General features: G+C 43.5%; 1 protein-coding gene across 1 annotated transcript in view; it reads left to right on the top strand.

Annotated features, from left to right (window-relative positions):
- Nucleotides 1-23,668, top strand: part of LOC110504399 (AF4/FMR2 family member 2) — a 296,104-nt gene that overhangs the window by 195,929 nt on the left and 76,507 nt on the right. Inside the window, exon 10 of the mRNA XM_036970067.2 lies at nt 7,513-7,550. Coding sequence (XP_036825962.1) covers nt 7,513-7,550 — 38 coding nt within the window. The remainder of the gene's footprint in view (nt 1-7,512; nt 7,551-23,668) is intronic.

Raw genomic sequence — 23,668 nt, forward strand, 5'->3', positions numbered from 1 at the left:
ACTAGTTTTAATGACTCCAACCTAAGTGTATGTTAACTTCCGACTTCAACTGTATCTGTGTGTGGTGTCGTTCTGAGCCAGATAATAACAGAACCGTTAGATGAGTAAATTAGCGATGGCTCTCTCATTGTGCTTCTTGGTGTTGTTCCCACAGCTATCATCCAAACAGGACCTTTGAGCCGTTGGTAGTTTAATGATAGTTATTACACATTAAAGTCATTATACACATGGCTCTACTAGTGCTCTACTAACAGTAATACACTCCTATATTTGTGTGTGTGTGTGTGGGGGGGGGGATGTCGCGCATCTCTGTATGTTTATACGTGGCTTATATCAAATGAGTCCATGGTACATTAGCGTGCTGTCATCGCCTTCAGTACAGCAGCAGTGTCTGTCCCCAAATAAACACACATTAGTCTGCCTGATCCCCTACTTCCTGTTTTATACACAACAACACAGATAAAAAACCAAGCACTTCCCCTCCTTATATAAGCAACAAGGGTCAGCCCGCACACACGCATACACTTCAGTTAACCCCAACAACAACTGCTCCCCGTGCAACAATGACGTGGACATATTTTGGTTGAAGGCAGTCAGTTGTACAACTGACTAGGTATCCTTTTCTCTTCCCTATCTCCCTTCCCTACACGTACACACATACAGCTTCAGTGGATCAGTGTGCTCCGGCACATGTGACTCAGTGCAGAAGAGAGGAAAGATATAAGGATTATATATTCGATAGAGAAGCAGGAGTGGGTTGGGGAGAAGCTGGAGGGAGCTGAGGCGAAGCAGGAGGGAGCTGGGGAGAAGCTGGAGGGAGCTGGGGCGAAAGAGGAGGGAGCTGGGGAGAAGCTGGAGGGAGCTGGAGGGAGCTGGGGAGAAGCTGGAGGGGGCTTGGGAGAAGCTGGAGGGGGCTAGGGAGAAGCTGGAGGGAGCTGGGGAGAAGCAGGAGGGAGCTGGGGAGAAGCAGGAGTGAGCTGGGGAGAAGCAGGAGGGAGCTGGGGAGAAGCTGGAGGGAGCTGGGGAGAAGCAGGGGGGAGCTGGAGAGAAGCAGGAGGGAGCTAGGGAGAAGCAGGATGGGGCTGGGGAGAAGCAGGGGGAGCTGGGGAGAAGCAGGAGGGAGCTGGGGAGAAGCAGGAGGGAGCTAGGGAGAAGCAGGGGGAGCTGGGGAGAAGCAGGAGGGAGCTGGGGAGAAGCAGGGGGGAGCTAGGGAGAAGCAGGATGGGGCTGGGGAGAAGCTGGAGGGAGCTGGGGAGAAGCAAGAGGGAGCTTTGGAGAAGCAGGATGGGGCTGGGGAGAAGCTGGAGGGGGATGAGGAGAAGCCGCAGCAGTCATTTTGTGCCTGTATAGTGCCTTTAAAGCAATTAGTATCAGCCCAGGCTCTCTGCCATCTTTTTCACTCTCTCATCCCTTTCTCTCTCCTCTCTTCTCTCTCCCCATCTCTCTTTTTTTCTCCCTCTCCCTCTCCATTTTCGTCTCTGTCTCCCTCCCCTTTCTGTCCTTCTCTCAAATCCTTGTGTGTTGCACACAGCCCAGCTCTGGTGCTGTTATGACAATTGACAGAGTAGAAAGGTCAGCTTTGCCCTACCTTTGACAAATCACCTGGCACTGGGGAGTAGGGCTGTGGTCCTCGGGGGGGTAGAGGGGGGCCAGGAGGGGGAGGAGGAACATGCTGTGGCCAGACTACCACCTCTGACCTCGCTGTTAGTCAGCTACCTGGTACTATTCATCAGCTTCCTGGTACTATTCATCAGCTACCTGGTACTATTCATCAGCTACCTGGTACTATTCATCAGCTTCCTGGTACTATTCATCAGCTACCTGGTGCTATTTATCAGCTACCTGGTACTATTTATCAGCTACCTGGTACTATTCATCAGCTTCCTGGTACTATTCATCAGCTACCTGGTGCTATTTATCAGCTACCTGGTGCTATTCATCAGCTACCTGGTACTATTCATCAGCTACCTGGTACTATTCATCAGCTACCTGGTACTATTCATCAGCTACCTGGTGCTATTCATCAGCTATCTGGTACTGTGCATCAGCTACCTAGTAATGTTCATCAGCTACCTGGTACTATTCATCAGCTACCTGGTACTATTCATCAGCTACCTGGTGCTATTCATCAGCTACCTGGTACTGTGCATCAGCTACCTGGTACTGTGCATCAGCTACCTAGTAATATTCATCAGCTACCTGGTACTATTCATCAGCTACCTGGTGCTATTCATCAGCTACCTGGTACTGTGCATCAGCTACCTAGTAAATTTCATCAGCTACCTGGTACAATTTATCAGCTACCTGGTACTATTCATCAGCTACCTGGTACTATTCATCAGCTACCTGGTACTATTAATCAGCTACCTAGTAATGTTCATCAGCTACCTGGTACTATTCATCAGCTACCTGGTACTATTTATCAGCTACCTGGTACTATTCATCAGCTACCTAGTACTATTCATCAGCTATCTGGTGCTATTTATCAGCTACCTGGTGCTATTCATCAGCTACCTGGTACTATTCATCAGCTACCTGGTACTATTCATCAGCTACCTAGTACTATTCATCAGCTACCTGGTGCTATTTATCAGCTACCTGGTGCTATTCATCAGCTACCTGGTACTATTCATCAGCTACCTGGTACTATTTATCAGCTACCTGGTACTATTTATCAGCTATCTGGTACTGTGCATCAGCTACCTAGTAATGTTCATCAGCTACCTGGTACTATTCATCAGCTACCTGGTACTATTCATCAGCTACCTGGTGCTATTCATCAGCTACCTGGTACTGTGCATCAGCTACCTGGTACTGTGCATCAGCTACCTAGTAATATTCATCAGCTACCTGGTACTATTCATCAGCTACCTGGTGCTATTCATCAGCTACCTGGTACTGTGCATCAGCTACCTAGTAAATTTCATCAGCTACCTGGTACAATTTATCAGCTACCTGGTACTATTCATCAGCTACCTGGTACTATTCATCAGCTACCTAGTAATGTTCATCAGCTACCTGGTACTATTCATCAGCTACCTGGTACTATTTATCAGCTACCTGGTACTATTCATCAGCTACCTAGTACTATTCATCAGCTATCTGGTGCTATTTATCAGCTACCTGGTGCTATTCATCAGCTACCTGGTACTATTCATCAGCTACCTGGTACTATTCATCAGCTACCTAGTACTATTCATCAGCTACCTGGTGCTATTTATCAGCTACCTGGTGCTATTCATCAGCTACCTGGTACTATTCATCAGCTACCTGGTACTATTTATCAGCTACCTGGTACTATTTATCAGCTACCTGGTACTATTCATCAGCTACCTAGTACTATTCATCAGCTACCTAGTACTATTTATCAGCTACCTGGTGCTATTTATCAGCTACCTGGTGCTATTCATCAGCTACCTGGTACTATTCATCAGCTACTTAGTACTATTCATCAGCTACCTGGTACTATTTATCAGCTACCTGGTACTATTCATCAGCTACCTAGTACTATTCATCAGCTACCTGGTACTATTCATCAGCTTCCTGGTACTATTCATCAGCTACCTAGTACTATTCATCAGCTACCTGGTGCTATTTATCAGCTACCTGGTGCTATTCATCAGCTACCTGGTACTATTCATCAGCTACCTAGTACTATTCATCAGCTACCTGGTACCTGGTACTATTTATCAGCTACCTGGTACTATTCACCTGGTACTATTCATCAGCTACCTGGTACTATTCATCAGCTACCTGGTACTATTCATCAGCTACCTGGTACCTGGTACTATTTATCAGCTACCTGGTACTATTCATCAGCTACCTGGTACTATTCATCAGCTACCTAGTACTATTCATCAGCTACCTGGTACCTGGTACTATTTATCAGCTACCTGGTACTATTCACCTGGTACTATTCATCAGCTACCTGGTACTATTCATCAGCTACCTGGTACTATTCATCAGCTACCTGGTACTATTCATCGGTGACCAACACCTCACACCATTTTGTTACTTTTCCTTTGGGCATTCAATAAAAGTACTTCCTTCCCTCTCCCCTTTGTCTACCGGAACTCACTGGAGATTTTCTGGCTGTGTGTGTATTTTAGAAGAAAAAAATGTATACTCAATTGTGAGAATGTTCCATTGCTCAGTTCAGCAGCAGCACAAAGGAGCATTGAGGACTGTTCTTAATTAGCCAGGGTTTTGTTGCCCAGTTTCTTCAGCAAATACCACAGTGAAAGGGCCAACCAAATGAAAACATTCTCCCCTAAATCAACAGCCATGTTGTCATTCAGATGTCCTGGTGGATTAAGAAGAAATCTAGTCTTCACAAACAGTGGTGTTTTTATTTACGTTAGCTGGCTTTCTCCCTAATGATAAAATAGCTCCCCCTACCCAGAAAGAATAGGATACTGCTGTGATCACCATAGATGGAGGGGAAACTAATGGAAGTATTTTGACAAGGGGTATCGAAGTTCAATGACATCATTGAGAAAGAGACACAGACAGAGAAGACACACACAGACAGAGCAGAGACACACACACAGACAGAGGAGAGACACACACAGTGACACAGATAGAGAGAGCCACACAGAGAGCCACACAGAGAGACAGAGACACACAGCGAGACACACAGAGAGACACACAGAGAGACACACAGATAGAGACACACTGACAGATGAAGGTGGATGGGTGAGTGAAGAGGATTGTTCATCTGATTGATATCTATATTCTTGGATCATCAAATGCTGATCTAAAGCAAACCTTTATGCCTTCTCATTTAGCGTGATCTCACAACAGCGCTAATGCCTCTCAATCAGACCACCACAGGTTGAAAACAAATTGAGGGTATACATCACTGTCTGTCTGTTAGAATGATGTGGTGTATCTCTGTAGCTGCAGGCAATGAGCCAGTAAAGTCAATAGAAGTGCATCACTCTCTTTGTCTTTTGAATATTGTTGAATTCCTTAAAACATTCATGAAAATCTTGCTTTATGCTGTGTTGCATTCCTCTTGGTGATACAGAAAAGCACTTGATCATGTGTGGCCTTTTTAGGCTAATTTGATCATCACCAGCACAGCTCCTCCAGCCCTCCCTTTCTCCTTAGCGATAACCACCCCTTGCGTTTCCCACACAAGTACATGTACACACACACACACACACACACACACACACACACACACACACACACACACACACACACACACACACACACACACACAAACAACCCATGAAATGAATGCCCAAAGTCGCCTCATAAGCATGAAAAAAGCTCCAGCAGCCATTTAAACAGTTTGCCAGAGTACAAACTAGCAGCCATGCCCCCAGCTGCGTTGCCTAGCAACCCAGGAATGGGGAAGAAGGATGGAAGCTGCCCAAATCCCTGTGGAGAGGGAAACAGCAGTAAGAGAGCAGTTGACAGATGATCTGACTTGTTTCATCTGATATACTGTGAAGATCACTGGCTGCTTTCATCAATGATAAATGGACTGTACACAGATCAATGGTCACAGCAATAACCTTAGCCTTGCCAGTGTGTTGCTGTGGGCCTGTCTGTGTCTTGGTGGTATCCTGGACAGGTTGTGGTGGTGGGCCTGTCTGTGTCTTGGTGGTAGCCTGGACAGGTTGTGGTGGTGGGCCTGTCTGTGTCTTGGTGGTAGCCTGGACAGGTTGTGGTGGTGGGCCTGTCTGTGTCTTGGTGGTATCCTGGACAGGTTGTGGTGGTGGGCCTGTCTGTGTCTTGGTGGTAGCCTGGACAGGTTGTGGTGGTGGGCCTGTCTGTGTCTTGGTGGTAGCCTGGACAGGTTGTGGTGGTGGGCCTGTCTGTGTCTTGGTGGTATCCTGGACAGATTGTGGTGGTGGGCCTGTCTGTGTCTTGGTGGTAGCCTGGACAGGTTGTGGTGGTGGGCCTGTCTGTGTCTTGGTGGTAGTCTGGACAGGTTGTGGTGGTGGTGGCCAAAATCTTTACTACTCTGTGCCAAGGGGTTTTATTTGTATACCTTTGCTCAAGCACTCTTTAACTTGTCACTATTCAGCATGTTGTGGGCTACATCACAGTGTGGGCTACATCACAGTGTGGGCTACATCACAGTGTGGGCTACATCACAGTGTGGGCTACATCACAGTGCGGGCTACATCACAGTGTGGGCTACATCACAGTGTGGGCTACATCACAGTGCGGGCTACATCACAGTGCGGGCTACATCACAGTGCGGGCTACATCACAGTGCGGGCTACATCACAGTGTGGGCTACATCACAGTGTGGGCTACATCACAGTGCGGGCTACATCACAGTGTCGGCTACATCACAGTGCGGGCTACATCACAGTGTGGGCTACATGATATTTTCAAGACTATACAAATAGAGTAGCAGTGACAGTCCTCTCCATGTGCACCCTTCATTCTGCATGTGTAATTGATTTCCACTGAACTGTCATCGGAGAGGAAACACTTCAATGTTAATTTCTTTGTTACAATGTGTTGTTGTCCTTGTATAGGGAATACATGGCGGAGAGGGGGGTGACAAATCCTCATAGTATTAAATAGCTGTCACCTGTCTGTGCTTCCAATCACTGTCAGGTGTCAATGATGTAGGTTTAAATCAAATAGTAGTAGGTCTCTAAACCTCTCTCTGCTAATGTAGTAGATCTCTAGAGCCTTCTCTGCTACTCTAGTGGGTCTCTAAGACCATCTCTGTTATTGTAGTAGGTCTCTAAAGCCCTCAATTCTACTGTAGTAGGTCTCTAAAACCCTCTCTACTCTAATAGGTCTCTAAAACCATCTATTCTACTGTAGTAGATCTCTAAAACCCTCTCTGCTACTGTAGTAGGTCTCTAAAACCATCTATTCTACTGTAGTAGGTCTCTAAAACCATCTATTATACTGTAGTAGGTCTCTATAACCCTCACTTCTACTCTAATAGGTCTCTGCTACTTTAGTAGATCTCTAAAACTCTAACCCTAATCTGGTAGGTCTCTAAACCCCTCTCTGCTACTGTAGTAGGTCTCTAAACCCTCTATGCTAATCTGGTAGGTCTCTAAAACCCTCTCTGTTAATATGGTAGGTCTCTAAAACCCTATCTGCTACTGTTTTAGGTCCCTGCTACTCTAGTAGGTCTCTAAAGCCCTCTTTGCTACTCTAGTTGGTCTCTAAAAACCCATCCTTAGAAATCACACAGTTGTTTTTTCCTCCAACCAGCATTGATCGAGCGGTTTTCGCCTCACTGATCTCTTTAATCATTCACATTCCTCCATTCAAAGAGAAGGGGGGATGAACAGACGAAACAGACTAAGAGGAATGTGCGTGTTTGAGTGCCTATCATGATGAGGCTGATTTCTTTCATCCCTGGGCCGGGATCCATCCCTCCTGTTATCCTTCCTCCAGTTTGGGGCTATTTGTGCTGATCTCTCAGTGGTCCAGAGAGATGGGTATCACTATCCATCACATACTGCATGTTCTGTTCTGTACAGCAACTAACAGGACTGTGTTGTGTTACTGTTTTCACAGGCAGCTGAGAAGCCCAAGCCCAGAAGTACACCTCTCAGGTACGTGGCAGATCATGTTGAACTGGCAGCATTGTGTGGAACTGTCTCTGTAATGCATATTATTGCCATTCATGGTATCGGATGGTATTACATCCTGTTCTTTGCGTACTGGGTTGCAAATGATCAGTTTTGCACACAGATATGTAATCAGTAACTGTTTATATCACACTTCTTCAGATCATTGCGCTGTATAGTTTAATTACATGTATCTTTCTCCGGTGTGTTGTAATTGTAGAGACATGATTTAGAGTGTGAAGATGAGGTTTATCGTCAGCATATTGAAATTACTACACTGTAGAATTTAACAGAGAGGAAGAAAACAGGCTAAGTATAGAAATGTATAATTGCCTGCCGTATACACAGACACAACTACGAGGTGTGATCCAGTGGCTGTTCTTCATGAATAATAATCGTGTAGAAGAGTTGCACAGAGGATGTACTAAATTTAAATACTGCTAGCATTTTATTTTATCGGTTTAGATATTATATGACCCGCAGGCCTGAAGCAGTTTTTCTCCCCTGTGTGGAGCAGAGCAGAGCTGCGCAGGTTGACACCTTGTCTGGGCTCCCCAGTCTGGGTGCATTAATATGCATGGAGCAGGAGAAGTATGGGTGTTCTATCATCTCTAATCATGGGAGTATTATGGCTGCTGTGTGAATGGGCTCATTAAGGAAGACAGCGTGAAACATGGCCTCCAGCTCTTTCTCAGAAAGTGACTCTGGGAGTGGAGATGCTGCGAGCACTCCCCCGGCCATGCCGCCCCTGGAACAACACACACACACACAGCCGCGCATACTCACACACACACACACACACACACACACCCACTCACACACAGACACACACGCTCGCGCACCTACAGTGCCTTCAGAAATTATTCATTACTCTTAAATTATTTCACTTTTTTTGTGTTACAGACGGATTTCAAAATGGATTAAAAAATAAATAAATTTCACCCATCTCCACACAATACCCCATATTGACAAAGTGAAAACATGTTTTTTGAAAATTTTAGCAAATTTATTGGAATATTAAATACAGAAAAAATGATTTACATAAGTATTCACACACCCTTTGGCAGCGATTACAGCTGTGAGTCTCTAAGAGCTTTGCACACCTGGATTGTACAATATTTGCAAATGTTTCTTTTTAGTTCTATAAGCTCTGTCAAGTTTGTTGTTGATCCTTGCTAGATAGCCATTTTTCAAGTCTTGCCATAGATTTTTAAGCCAATTTAAGTAAAAACTGTAACTAGGCCACTCAGGAACATTCAATGTTGTCTTGGTAAGCAACTCCAGTGTATATTTGGCTTTGAGTTTTAGGTTATTGTCCTGCTGAAAGGTGAATTTATCTCCCAGTGTCTGTTGGAACCATGTTTTCCTCTAGGATTTCCTGTGGTTCCATTTATTTTGTATCCTGAAAAACTCCCCAGTCCTTAATGATTACAATCATACCCATAACATGATGCGGCCACCACCGTGTTTGAAAATATGAAGACTGGTATTCAGTGATGTGTTGTATTGGATATGCCCCCAATTTTCTTTTGCAGTTTTACTTTATTGCCTCATTGCAAACAGGATGCATGTTTTGGAAAAGTTGTATTCTGTACAGGCTACCTTCTTATCACTCTGTCATTTATGTTACTGTTGTGGAGTATCTACAATGTTGTTGATCCATCCTTAGTTTTGTCCTATCACAGCCATTAACCCCTGTGACTGTTTTAAAGTTACCATTGGCCTCATGGTGAAATTCCTGAGCGGTTTCCTTCCTCTCCAGCAACTAAGTTAGGAAGTATGCCTGTATCTTTATAGTGACTGGGTGTATTGATACACCATCCAAAGTGGAATAAATAACTTCAACATGCCCAAAGGTATATTCAATGTCTCCTTCTTTTTAACCCATCTACCAGTAGGTGCCCTTCTTTGCAAGGCATTGGAAAACCTCCCTGGTCTTTGTGGTTGAATCTGTGTTTGAAAATTACTGCTCGACTGAGGGACCTAACAGATAATTGTATGTGTGGAGTACAGAGATGCGGTAGTCATTTAAATATGATGTTAAATACTATTAATGCACACAGAATGAGTCCATGCAAATTATTATGTGACTTGTTAAGCACATTTAGACTTACGCACACACGCACACACACACATACAGTTGAAGTCAGAAGTTTACATACACCTTAGCCAAAAACATTTAAACTCAGTTTTTCACAATTCCTGACATTTAATCCTCGTAAAAATTCCCTGTCTTAGGTCATTTAGGATCACCACTTCATTTTAAGAATTTGAAATGTCAGACAAATATTAGAGAGAATGATTTATTTCAGCTTTTATTTCTTTCATCACATTCCCAGTGGGTCAGAAGTTTACATACACTCAATTAGTATTTGGTTGCATTGCCTTTAAATTGTTTAATTTGGGTCAAACATAATTTCGGGTAGCCTTCCACAACCTTCCCACAATAAGTTGGGTGAATTTTGGCCCAGTCCTCCTGACAGAGCTGGTGTAACTGAGTCAGGTTTCTAGGCCTCCTTGCTCGCACACGCTTTTTCAGTTCTGCCCACAATTTTCTATAGGATTGAGCTCAGGGCTTTGTGATGGCCACTCCAATACCTTGACTTTGTTGTCCTTAAGCCATTTTTCCACAACTTTGGAAGTGTGCTTGGGGTCAATATCCATTTGGAAGACCCATTTGCGACCAAGCTTTAACTTCCTGACACTCGTCTTAATATGTTGCTTCACTATATCCACGTAATTGTCCATCCTCATGTTGCCATCTATTTTGTGAAGTGCATCAGTCCCTTCTGCAGCAAAGCACCCCCACCATATGATGCTGCCACAATATGCTTCACGGTTGGGATGGTGTTCTTCAGCTTGCAAGCCTCCCCCTTTTTCCTCCAAACATAACGATGGTCATTATGGCCAAACAGTTCTATTTTTGTTTCATCAGACCAGAGGACATTTCTCCAAAAAGTATGATCTTTGTCCCCATGTACAGTTGCAAACCATAGTCTGGCTTTTTTATGGCGGTTTTGGAGCAGTGGCTTCTTCCTTGCTGAGCGGCCTTTCAGGTTATGTCGATATAGGACTCGTTTTACTGTGGATATAGATACTTTTGTACCTGTTTCATCCAGCATCTTCACAAGGTCCTTTGCTGTTGTTCTGGGATTGATTTGCAATTTTTGCACCAAAGAATGTTCATTTCTAGGAGACAGAATGCGTCTCCTTCCTGAGCAGTATGACGGCTGCGTGGTCCCATGGTGTATATACTTGCGTACTACTGTTTGTACAGATGAACGTGGTACCTTCAGGCATTTTAAAATTGCTCCCATGGATGAACCAGACTTTTGGAGGTCTACAATTTTAAATACATCCACAGGTACACCTCCCAAATTTCTCAAATGATGTCAATTAGCCTATCAGAAGCTTAGAAAGCCATGACATAATTTTTTGGAATTCTCCAAGCTGTTTAAAGGCACAGTCAACTTAGTGTATGTAAACTTCTGACCCACTGGAATTGTGATACAGTGAATTATAAGTGAAATAATCTGTCTGTAAGCAATTGTTGGAAAAATTACTTGTGTCATGCACAAAGTAGTTGTCCTAACCGACTTGCCAAAACTATAGTTGGTTAACAAGAAATTTGTGGAGTGGTTGAAAAACGAGTTTTAATGACTACAACCTAAGTATATGTAAACTTCTGACTTCAACTGTAAACACCCTGTACATACACACATACACAGAAGAGAGCTACCCACAAGCTACCTCGGACAGCACACTAGTAGTACCCCTAATTCTACACACAACCCCTAACACGACACACAACCCCTAATTCTACACACAACCTCTAGCACTACACACAACCCCTAATACTACACACAACCCTTAACACTTCACACACACCCTAATACTACGCACAACCGCAATACTACACACAACCCCAATACTACACACAACCCCTAACATTCCAGACAACCCCTAACATTACACACAACCACTAATTCTACACACAACCCCATAACACTACACACTGCCCCTCGCAATACACACAACAACTAACACTACACACTACCCCTAATACTACACATAACCCCCAACACTACACCCATCCCCTAGCACAACACACAGCCATTAGAACTACACACAATCCCTAATACTACACACAACCCCTAGCACTACACACAACCCCTAATACCACACACAATCCGATATTACTACACACAACCCCTAATACTACACACAACCCCTATCACTACACACAACCCCTAACACTACACACAATCCCTAACACTACACAAAACACCTAACACTACACACAACCCCTAACACTTCACACAACCCCTAATACTACACACAACCCCTATCATTACACACAACCCCTAATACGACACACAACCTCTAATACTACACACAACCCCTAATACTACACACAACCCGATATTACTACACACAACCCCTAATACGACACACAACCCCTAACACTTCACACAACCCCTAATACTACACACAACCCCTATCATTACACACAACCCCTAATACGACACACAACCCCTAACACTTCACACAACCCCTAATACTACACACAACCCCTATCATTACACACAACCCCTATCATTACACACAACCCCTAATACGACACACAGCCCCTTGCACTACACACAACCCCTAATACTGCACACAACCCAATATTACTACACACAACCCCAAGCACTACACACAACCCCTAGCACTACACACAACCCCTAGCACTACACACAACCCCTAACACTACACACAACCCCTAACACTACACACAACCCCTAACACTACACACAACCCCTAACACTACACACAAAACCTAATACTACACACAACCCCTATCATTACACACAACCCTCAGCACTACACACAACCAGTAATACCACACACAACCCCTAGCACTGCACACAACCCGATATTACTACACACAAACCGATATTACTACACACAACCCCTAGCACTACACACAACCCCTAATACTACACACAACCCCTAGCACTACACACAACCCCTAATACTACACACAACCCCTAGCACTACACACAACCCTAATACTACACACAACCCCTATCATTACACACAACCCTTAGCACTACACACATCCAGTAATATTACACACAACCCCTAGCACTACACACAACCCCTTGCACTATACTCAACCCCTTGCAGCACACACACGCCCTAACACTACACACAACCCCTAATACGACACACAACCCCTAACACTTCACACAACCCCTAATACTACACACAACCCCTATCATTACACACAACCCCTAATACGACACACAACCCCTAACACTTCACACAACCCCTAATACTACACACAACCCCTATCATTACACACAACCCCTATCATTACACACAACCCCTAATACGACACACAGCCCCTTGCACTACACACAACCCCTAATACTGCACACAACCCGATATTACTACACACAACCCCAAGCACTACACACAACCCCTAGCACTACACACAACCCCTAGCACTACACACAACCCCTAACACTACACACAACCCCTAACACTACACACAACCCCTAACACTACACACAACCCCTAACACTACACACAAAACCTAATACTACACACAACCCCTATCATTACACACAACCCTCAGCACTACACACAACCAGTAATACCACACACAACCCCTAGCACTGCACACAACCCGATATTACTACACACAAACCGATATTACTACACACAACCCCTAGCACTACACACAACCCCTAATACTACACACAACCCCTAGCACTACACACAACCCCTAATACTACACACAACCCCTAGCACTACACACAACCCTAATACTACACACAACCCCTATCATTACACACAACCCTTAGCACTACACACATCCAGTAATATTACACACAACCCCTAGCACTACACACAACCCCTTGCACTATACTCAACCCCTTGCAGCACACACACGCCCTAACACTACACACAACCCCTAACACTACACACAACCCCTCATTTTACACACAACCCTTATCATTACACACAACCCTTAGCACTACACACAACCAGTAATACTAGACACAACCCCTAGCACTACACAAAACCCCTTGCACTATTCTCAACCCCTTGCACTACACACACGCCCTAACACTACACACAACCCCTAACACTACACACAACCCCTAACATTACACACAACCCCTTGCACTACACACAACCAGTAATACTAGACACAACCCCTAGCACTACACAAAACCCCTTGCACTATTCTCAACCCCTTGCACTACACACACGCCCTAACACTACACACAACCCCTAACACTACACACAACCCCTAACATTACACACAACCCCTTGCACTACACACAACCACTAATTTTACACACAACCCCTGACGCTACACACAACCCCTACATGCAGCCCCTCATCACCAAACCGCCCCTTACCTTATAAGAGCACAGATACAGGGTACAGATACTCATTCTGCTCCCAGAATCCATTATCCAACATACCTTTCATCCCCCTGAGTTGTGCACAGGGTTCAAATTCTACAGTACCATTCATGTGTGTAATGTGTGTATACACTCAGGCTCCCACCAAGAGGAACAATATTATTGAATGCATTCACTGATTAATTATACAAGTTTAGGCTATTTAAAGAAGTGATCATTGCTAGATTTTCCTCAGCCAAATGACAGTGATGGTGGTGGTTTGGTTTGGTTACAGCCTGGAAGAGCTGATGAACATTGATTTGTGGTGCAGATCTGATGCAGAGGTCACCTGCTGGGAGGAAAATATATTGACTTCTTTATACATACTGTTTTGTCCCTCTTCTCTTTAAATATATTCTCCATTGTAATACATATGTAAAGATGAATTAATGTGTGACATCAAAGTGAAGTGTTTTGAATAGGTCCATACTTTAAAACCTCTTAAGAATCCGCCCTTTTTTTTCAATTCTCGCTGAAAATGACATACCCAAATCTAACTGCCTACATCTCAGGCCCTGAAGCAAGGATATGCATATTCTTGGTACCATTTGAAAGGAAACACTTTGAAGTTTGTGGAAATTTGAAATGAATGTAGGATAATATAACACAATAGATCTGGTAGAAGATAATACGAAGGAAAAAACGTTATTTTGTATTTTTTTGGACCATCGTATTTGAAATGCAAGAGAATGGCCATAATGTATTTTTCCACCACAGGTGCAATTTAGATTTTGGACACTAAATGGCAGCAGTGTATGTGCAACATTTTAGACTGATCCAATGAACCATTGTATTTCCATTCAAACTTTTGTATGAAGACTGATCAAATGTGCCTAATTTGTTAAGCTTAATTTAATAACTTTTCATGTTCAAAATTGTGCACTCTCCTCAAACAATAGCATGGTATTATTTCACTGTAATAACTACTGTAAATTGGACATTGCAGTTAGATTAACAAGAATTTAAGCTTTCTGCCAATATCAGATATGTCAATGTCCTAGGAAATTGTCTTGTTACTTACAACCTCATGTTGTAATCACATTAGCCTACGTTAGCTCAAACGTCCCGTGGAAGGGACACCGATCCCGAAATAATAGCCATGCAGTTGAAATCTCTCGCTCTGAACACACTGACTGAATGACTGACTGACTGACTGTGACTAGCTGACTGTGACTTTACTAGCTATTGTAGTTGTTTTTGTTTTTGCTATCTGACAGGGCTTCTATTGTGCTCTTCTGCCGTACGCTTGTGTGCCCTGTTGCCAGGGGGCACAGGGGGGCAGTGCCCCAGCTGAGGAATGTGCCTATTAAAATCTCTCCTTCAGATGATTCCTGGGCTGAGGGCTCTTCACAGATCATGGTTGTGCCAGCTCTCAGGATGAACCAACTGGCATAGCCATGGCCACACATGGTGGTTGGCAGGGCTCCCTTCTCAGAGTATGATTGATGATTTTGGATCAGTTTAGCTTTTTAGCTCATAATAAATAAGATTACATGAACTGGGCGGAGCTGATCCTAGATCAGCACTCTTACTCTGACACTATTTGTAAATACAGGCCTAGGTCTCAGGTCACTTCTCTCAGCAGTACAGAGTCTCGGAGACAGTAGACACTAGACACAGGATCCAGAAGAGCATAGATCCCTTCTCGCTCACTCCCTGGGGGGCCAGTCAAAGCAGCAAGCACAGCCTATTTACATCACCAAATGTGACATATCACCATGTGTTGTTAAAAGCTGCATGTCCCTTATTAAGACATATTCGACAGGACCCTTCCAGTAAACGTGATTAGCTTTGGCGAAAGGCCATTCACTGATAAACACTATCCCGGAGAATTGCTATTGACATCTGGTGAGGAGGAATTAGCAGCGATTCAAACCTGCGGTGTGATGCATAACCCTACACTTTTAACAGTGTAAATACATCAGGCAGTGGAACCACACAGTAATAGTGTGGTTTTCTGTAGACCTCATTTCTTTGAAGATGATGTGTAACTACTAGTTCTGAGTCATTAACTGAAATGTTGGTTATTTTTCGGTTTTTAAACAACTTATTGCCAGACATCGGTTCAATTATTTGAATTCCATTTACTGTCATTTTCTTGTGAGCTACATGCACAGTTCCTTTAGTGAATCATCAGATCAAGTCCAAACACTGCAATGTAGTAGGGAGTTGTAGTTTCTAACAGGCTAATATTCTACATAGTTTAGAGCAGAAAACTTGGCAATTAACTACAATGACCAACTCTGATCTAAGTGATTGATATTTGGCATTCAGACATGTATGCCTTCTTTACTTTGAAGAACTACTAAAATAGTGATTTTGTAGTAGTACAAAATAGTTTATTAAAGTAATGTGAATAAATTATGGTTAATAAGTGTTAAGCAGTAATGGGCAGTTACTAACATCATGGGACTTTTAATAATTGTTTTATTCTGTGTTGTTACAGCGTTCAACCCACATAATGCATAGTGCATTTAATATTTAAACAATTATTGAATCAAAACTGAACCGACCTCCAAAAGCACTAATCGCTCAGCGCTAGTAACTACAACTAAGGACTTAGACAAGGACTGAGATTGCTCATTATTCTGTTACTAACTAGAGCAATTGAAAGAGGGGAAATACATGTATTCAGGTGGTTTGCTACCGACCTGTTTTCTATGTTTAAACAACGCATTCTGGTGTTGAAGAAGACACAGTATGCATTTGTTTGTGTTATACCCATAGAATTATTAGGAGCGTATATAGAGGTTGCAACAATCTTTATTTATTTTTGCAAAAGTAACAGCCTTTGGAATCTATCAGCCAGTCACTTCCCCTGATTGGGAATAGGACATTCCAGTGCAGGATCAGGTATCTGGTTCCATCCAGATATAGTATCCATATTGACTGTGGTCCCACTGTATTCTAACCAATGGGAGACATTCACAACTAATGCTGCACTGCCTCTGATGAATGTAGGCACCAGGAAATGTGCCGAAAACGCGTTTTTAAAACACTCAATAGTTGTCTGTGTGATTTAGGGGCTTGTTTTGCTTCAGGACACAAAAGGTTTATTTGTGGGTTTTTTCTTCTGTTGTTCAGGTCCTTGACTTCACTTGCAATTATTTAGCCTTTTTAATAGTTCCTCTAATTCTGGACATTCTGGGCTTGTGTTATTGTCTTGTGTGACATGAAGGTGAGCAACATAATTGAACAGCAGTTTGTTCTCTGTCTGCGACAGATAACATCTAAATGCCATGAATCTGTCGTAGCCTTGAACCCTAGCTAAATTGAAATTACCCTTGATAATAGCCATTTTCTGTCTGTGGTAACCCTAATATCGACAACACAGTAAACAATTGAGTTGGCAGTGTTCATATTACACCTCATTGATTGGTTCATTTTATTCTGTGTCGTGTTTGGATTGGTCATAGAGACGGGGGTGTTTATTTATGGATCCTATTAGAATCTTGTAAATTGCCTTGCCCCAAATCGGGGGGCTTGAAAGTAAATGTTCTGAAGGTGAGAAAATGTGTGTATTGAGTCTAGCTAGGCGTCAGGGCCCAGCCATTGCCGGCACCAATCTGTGTGACCAGTCAAGCAGCAAATCCATCACCGCCTCCTCAGGCAGGGAGCACAGAAAAGCAGACAAAGAAAAATATGCTTTTTTTCTATCTATCTGCTATGCTGTTTTCTCTTCTGTCATTACTTATCTTTCTTTGCATCACAATGCGAATCTATGTATCATATCAACATTGTGTCATTATCAAAGTCGGTCATCCCTAACAATGTTAATTTTGTTACTGATGCAATTACCAAATACAGTTTTCCTATCAAAAGGCCCCAGAAACGGTCAGTACAAAGAACATGTAGTACACAAATGTTTAGACATCCATTGAAAGTAAAACAAAAACTGAGATTCATTTTAAGATTAAAGTCAAGGAGACTTTAATCAACAAAAAAGCATTTCAGGAAATGAACTCTGTAAATAAGAGAGGAGTTTCTGCTCAGTGAAAATTCATGTTTCAATAATGTTATTAATTAGACAACGTTAACTGGGTGGAGACAAGTAAAAACTCATCTAAATTAGAAAGTGTATTTTTGATTTACAATAACAATATATATTTTGACCACTTTACGGTTTTGATTGAATTCAAGCCTAGGACTGAGATGGATAATGAAAGCATGGAGATGGCCCGACCCTGGGCCAATTTTACGGCTGGGGTTGAGTCTCGGGGTTGGGACTGAAGCTAGGGAAGAGGTTGAGTCTGGGGGCTGGGACTGAGAGTGGAGCTGAGGGTTGAGCTGAGGCTGGGGGCTGGGACTGTGGTTAGGGCTGGGGTTGAGGCGGGTGCTGGGACTAAGGCTGGGGGCTGGGACTGAGGCTGGGGACTGGGACTGAGACTAGGGGCTGAGCCTGGGGGCTGGAACTGAGTCTAGGGTTGGGGTTGAGACTGGGGTTGAGGTTGAGGCTGGGGCTAGGGCTGAGGTTAAGACTGGGGACTGGGACTCGGGAAGGGGTTGAGGCTAGGGCTGAGGGTGGGTTTGAGAGTAGGACTGAGGCTGGGGCTGGGGTTGATGTTGAGCATGGGGTTGAGATTGAGGTTAGGGGTTGAGGTTGAGGCTGAGGGCTGAGGCTGAGGGCTGGGACTGTGGATAGTTGTTGAGATGAGGTTAGAGGTAGTTGTTCTTACTAGCTACCTGGATGCTGTGCTGATGGAGGCCTGAGTCATCCCTTTATTCCAACATCCCCTTAATTCCGTCTCTATGTGGTTATTCATGGATAAGTGGTAGGTGGAAGGTGCTGTGGTGACGTGTTCCTGACAGCTACCTTCAATCTACAGGAGTCCATTAATATCCGTGGTACACCAGCCAGGTCTGTCTGTCTACAAACTTCTCCCTGAAATGAATATTTGTCTCATTTGTATCCAATGGCCCTCCAGTGTTTATAATCCCTGATAAGGGTATTTTACTGAAGGTTGCATAACCATTTGCTCCTGACAGTTAGAAGCCTCTCAGATAGAAATGACTGTGGGCTTGTGGATAGATAAGCTCCTTATATATTTGTTGGTAACATCTTCTGAGGGATCTCTCCTCTGACAGGCTGTTCTCTTGTTGCACATTACATTAGTAGCAGGTTTCCTCAATTGGATGCTCCACATGATTAGGCATAGGCAGTCATAGGCCATGCATTCCATAGGGTTTAAACACAACATCTGCTTTTGTGTGTGTGTGTTGTGTGTGTGTGTGTGTGTGTGTGTGTGTGTGTGTGTGTGTGTGTGTGTGTGTGTGTGTGTGTGTGTGTGTGTGTGTGTGTGTGTGTGTGTGTGTGTGTGTGTGTGTGTGTGTGTGTGCGCGCGCCCTTGTGTGTGTGTGCGTGCGTGCGCATGTGGGTGTGCTTGCGTGTGGAGTCATCCGCAACTCCTCTGATAGAGATAGAGAGGGAGAGAGAGAGAGAGAGAGAGAGAGAGAGAGAGCAGACTCAGAGGTTAATGTTTCAACACCACTTCTGAGCCAGCCATGTGATATCTGTCAGTTTGGACCTTTAGTGTGTGACCTCTTCCCCCTGGAGGAAGAGGAAGCCATCCTGACTGGCTGACCTCAGAGCTGGATCTTCTTTTTCCACTGTGTGTGTCTGTTAGCATTGGCCCACCTCTGAGAACACCCGTCCTGAGACTTATGATTCTCCACCTGCAGTTCATCATCAAAAGATTCGTCCATCCACATTCATAGCATCGTATAAACAGGATTTAAAGTCTTACGGAAGGAAGTTAAACGGCTCTTATTCACAAAACGTTTCTTTTCTGAAGGTGGTTTGCTTGTTTAATGTGGCATAAGCCAGTATGAATTTGCAGCTATAAAACTATTGCATCATACCACTTGCATCTTAATCTTAATCAGATGGAACTTGTTAGGTCTAAAAGAACAGACTGTTCAGCTGGAGCTCGTTGCTTTGGTTGTTGCCAAGGATTATCCATCAATTAAAGCAGATGCTTTTCCTTTCATTTCTTCCTCATTACAAGGTTCACAGTATAACTAGCTACAGCTCTAGGAGAGATGTTCTCTTATAGCCAAATAACAAACAGTATTACTAGCTACAGCTCTAGGAGTGGTGTTCTGTCAGAGCCAAATAACACTATTACTAGCTACAGCTCTAGGAGTGGTGTTCTCTCATAGCCAAATAACAAACAGTATTACTAGCTACAGCTCTAGGAGTGGTGTTCTGTTATAGCCAAATAACACTATTACTAGTTATAGCTCTAGGAGTGGTGTTCTGTTATAGCCAAATAACACTATTACTAGTTATAGCTCTAGGGGTGGTGTTCTGTTATAGCCAAATAACAAATGCTATAACTAGCTACAGCTCTAGGAGTGGTGTTCTGTTATAGCCAAATAACAGATGCTATAACTAGCTACAGCTCTAGGAGTGGTGTTCTGTTATAGCCAAATAACATTATTACTAGCTACAGCTCTTGGAGTGGTGTTCTCTTATAGCCAAATAACAGTATTACTAGCTACAGCTCTAGGAGTGGTGTTCTGCCATATCCAAATGCCACTATTACTATCTACAGCTCTAGGAGTGGTGTTCTGTTATAGTCAAATAACACTATTACTAGCTACAGCTCTATGAGTGGTGTTCTGTAATAGCCTAACAACACTATTACTAGCTACAGCTCTAGGAGTGGTGTTCTGTAATAACCAAATAACACTATTACTAGCTACAGCTCTAGGAGTGGTGTTCTGTAATAGCCAAATAACACTATAACTAGCTACAGCTCTAGCAGTGGTGTTCTGTTATAGCCAAATAACATTATTACTAGCTACAGCTCTTGGAGTGGTGTTCTCTTATAGCCAAATAACATTATTACTAGATACAGCTCTAGGAGTGGTATTCTGCCATAACCAAATGCCACTATTACTATCTACACCTCTAGGAGTGGTGTTCTGCCATATCCAAATACAACTATTACTATCTACAGCTCTAGGAGTGGCGTTCTGTAATAGCCAAATAACACTATTACTAGCTCAGCTCTAGGAGTGGGGTTCTGTTATAGTAAAATAACACTATTACTAGCTACAGCTCTAGGAGTGGTGTTCTGTAATAGCCAAACAACACTATTACTAGCTACAGCTCTAGGAGTGGTGTTCTGTAATAGCCAAATAACACTATTACTATCTACAGCTCTAGGAGTGGCGTTCTGTAATAGCCAAATAACACTATTACTAGCTCAGCTCTAGGAGTGTGGTTCTGTTATAGTAAAATAACACTATTACTAGCTACAGCTCTAGGAGTGGTGTTCTGTAATAGCCAAATAACACTATTACTAGCTACAGCTCTAGGAGTGGTGTTCTGTAATAGCCAAATAACACTATAACTAGCTACAGCTCTAGGAGTGGGGTTCTGTTATAGTCAAATAACACTATTACTAGCTACAGCTCTAGGAGTGGTGTTCTGTAATAGCCAAATAACACTATAACTAGCTACAGCTCTAGGAGTGGGGTTCTGTTATAGTCAAATAACACTATTACTGGCACCACTGAATATAAATCAAACTAAAACTATAGTGCTTTGGAAGGGTAGTGTGCATTGGAATTGTCTGTAAAGGGCTACAGTAGAGGATATGTTTCCTGTCCTAAGAGACAAGTAAGGACATAGAGTAACAGCTAGAGGACAATGCAACAAGGTGAGGTAGTGACAGAGAAGGGAGACACAGGGAGTCACTGTGAATTCATTTGGTTTTCAAGCTGAAAAGTACAATTTGATTTATCTTCTTCCCGTTAATCTGTCATCTGGAGATGTGGACTTGGCAGGCTGGGCTGCTCGCCGCTCCTCGCCGCTTGGCAGCCCTCACTTCTGCACAGCTGGCTTTGCGCTCACTCCACATTTTCCAGCCTTTGATATTGATATAGATGTAACTGAAGCCAGCCATGGGTCCGCCACCCCCCGACAGCCCTGTCCACCCAGGCCATGTCCAACTATTGTTCCAAGGCCTGTTCTCCCAGCCCCAGGACAAGCTGGCCAAACACTCACACACTGCTCCCACACAGGCCTCCTGCAGACTACCTGGCCTCTACCTGCTGCTCCAGACCACGGAGCAGCGAACAGTCTGTCTTTAGCCTGCTCTAACCCTCCCAGCCCTGGCCAGCGCATGTGGAGAAGGGAGGAGAGGAGGAGAGAGCTGGCTGCTGCAGCCTTGAACAGAGCAGCTCAACCTACAGAAGACTGGACTGGAAAGAGCCTTTGATGAAAGAGGAGTGTACAGCTGGAGATCAAAGACGAATAGCTCTGTGGCAGATCAGATCAAAATCTTTGGGGCTTGTTGTTGTGGTGGTTATTTTTTCTTCTGCTTGGTGGAATGCCTTTCTCTTGGTCACTTGTTGAATAATTGATTGTGACAGTTAATGATTGCTGTTTTTGTTGGACAGAGTTCTAAACAAATGCTGTGTTTCAAATAACAATTGCTTGAAAAAAAAAACGCTCAATTTGTGGAAAACCAGAAATATGATGTTATTTAAAGGCTGTGCCATTTAGCAAGTGAATAGACGCCCTTGTCAGCATTCATTAAAAGAAAAACAACACGTGTTGGCAATGTTGAAGGTATAGGAATAGGGATGTAGCTTAGGCCTCTGATTCCATCATATGTAAGAGTTTAAACCAGAGGTTGGCGCCACACAGTCATGTGTAATTCTCTATTTGATTTTATCACACAATCATTTTGATTCACTAATTAATGAAGCCAACTCAGGCATTGCCAAATTTGGTTCCAGATAAATGGTTCCAGATAAACAAATGATCCAGCTTTATTTAAAAAAATGGCCAGAATCTCAATTGGTGGGAATGCAATGGAACAAGTCACATCCACTAGATTCCTCTGAGTTCTAATGAATGGAAAGTTATCCTGGAAATATCATATTACATTTGTCTGCACCAAAGTGATGAAATCTGTTGGTATCATCAGAAAGATGAATGGTTTGGTTCATCAGGCTTGCTTCCTAACTCTATACGATAGCTTCATTTACCCATATCTCATTTACTGTAATATTGTCTGTGCCAGTACGTATGCCTCCTACATACACAAATGACTCATACAAAATACATTTGCAAGACTTAACACCTCAAATTACCTGGCTCCATCTGCACCTTTGTTTAAGAAACGAATGTATGCCAATCATGCACTTTCATCTACACATACTCATACTGTACCTCCAAGGCATTGTTGTCGATCACTTGTTTTCTTTGGTGCAAACAAATACAAATAAAATATTCTCTAAACTAGCCTGCAGCTGACCTCTCCAGGGTCAGAGTGGTGTACCCTCAGACTGAGTCTCTCTCTCTCTCGCTCTGCTGTCAAACGCCAGCGGTGTGGTCTGCCACGGAGCCTAGCGAGGCTGAGGCCCTTCTCCTCTGACCAGCCAGAACCAGAGTCTCATTCACAGGGCCCTGGAACCGCGTGTCAAACCGGAGCGAAGGGCACTGTGTCCTGGTGTTGTTGCTGTTCATGCCTTTCCCGTTGAGTAGTAGACTGTACTGTTTGTCTCAAGGTGACATCTAGATGGTTATCAATATTAGTTATTTCTTGTGTAGGCTGCTTTCCTGCTTGAAATTAAATCATGGGAGGGGAAAAATGTCCGGCGACAATACTGAGATACCTAGTA

Source organism: Oncorhynchus mykiss, chromosome 25 (genome assembly GCF_057628025.1).
Source record: "Oncorhynchus mykiss isolate SJ-2025 chromosome 25, ASM5762802v1, whole genome shotgun sequence".
Lineage (NCBI taxonomy): Eukaryota > Metazoa > Chordata > Actinopteri > Salmoniformes > Salmonidae > Oncorhynchus > Oncorhynchus mykiss.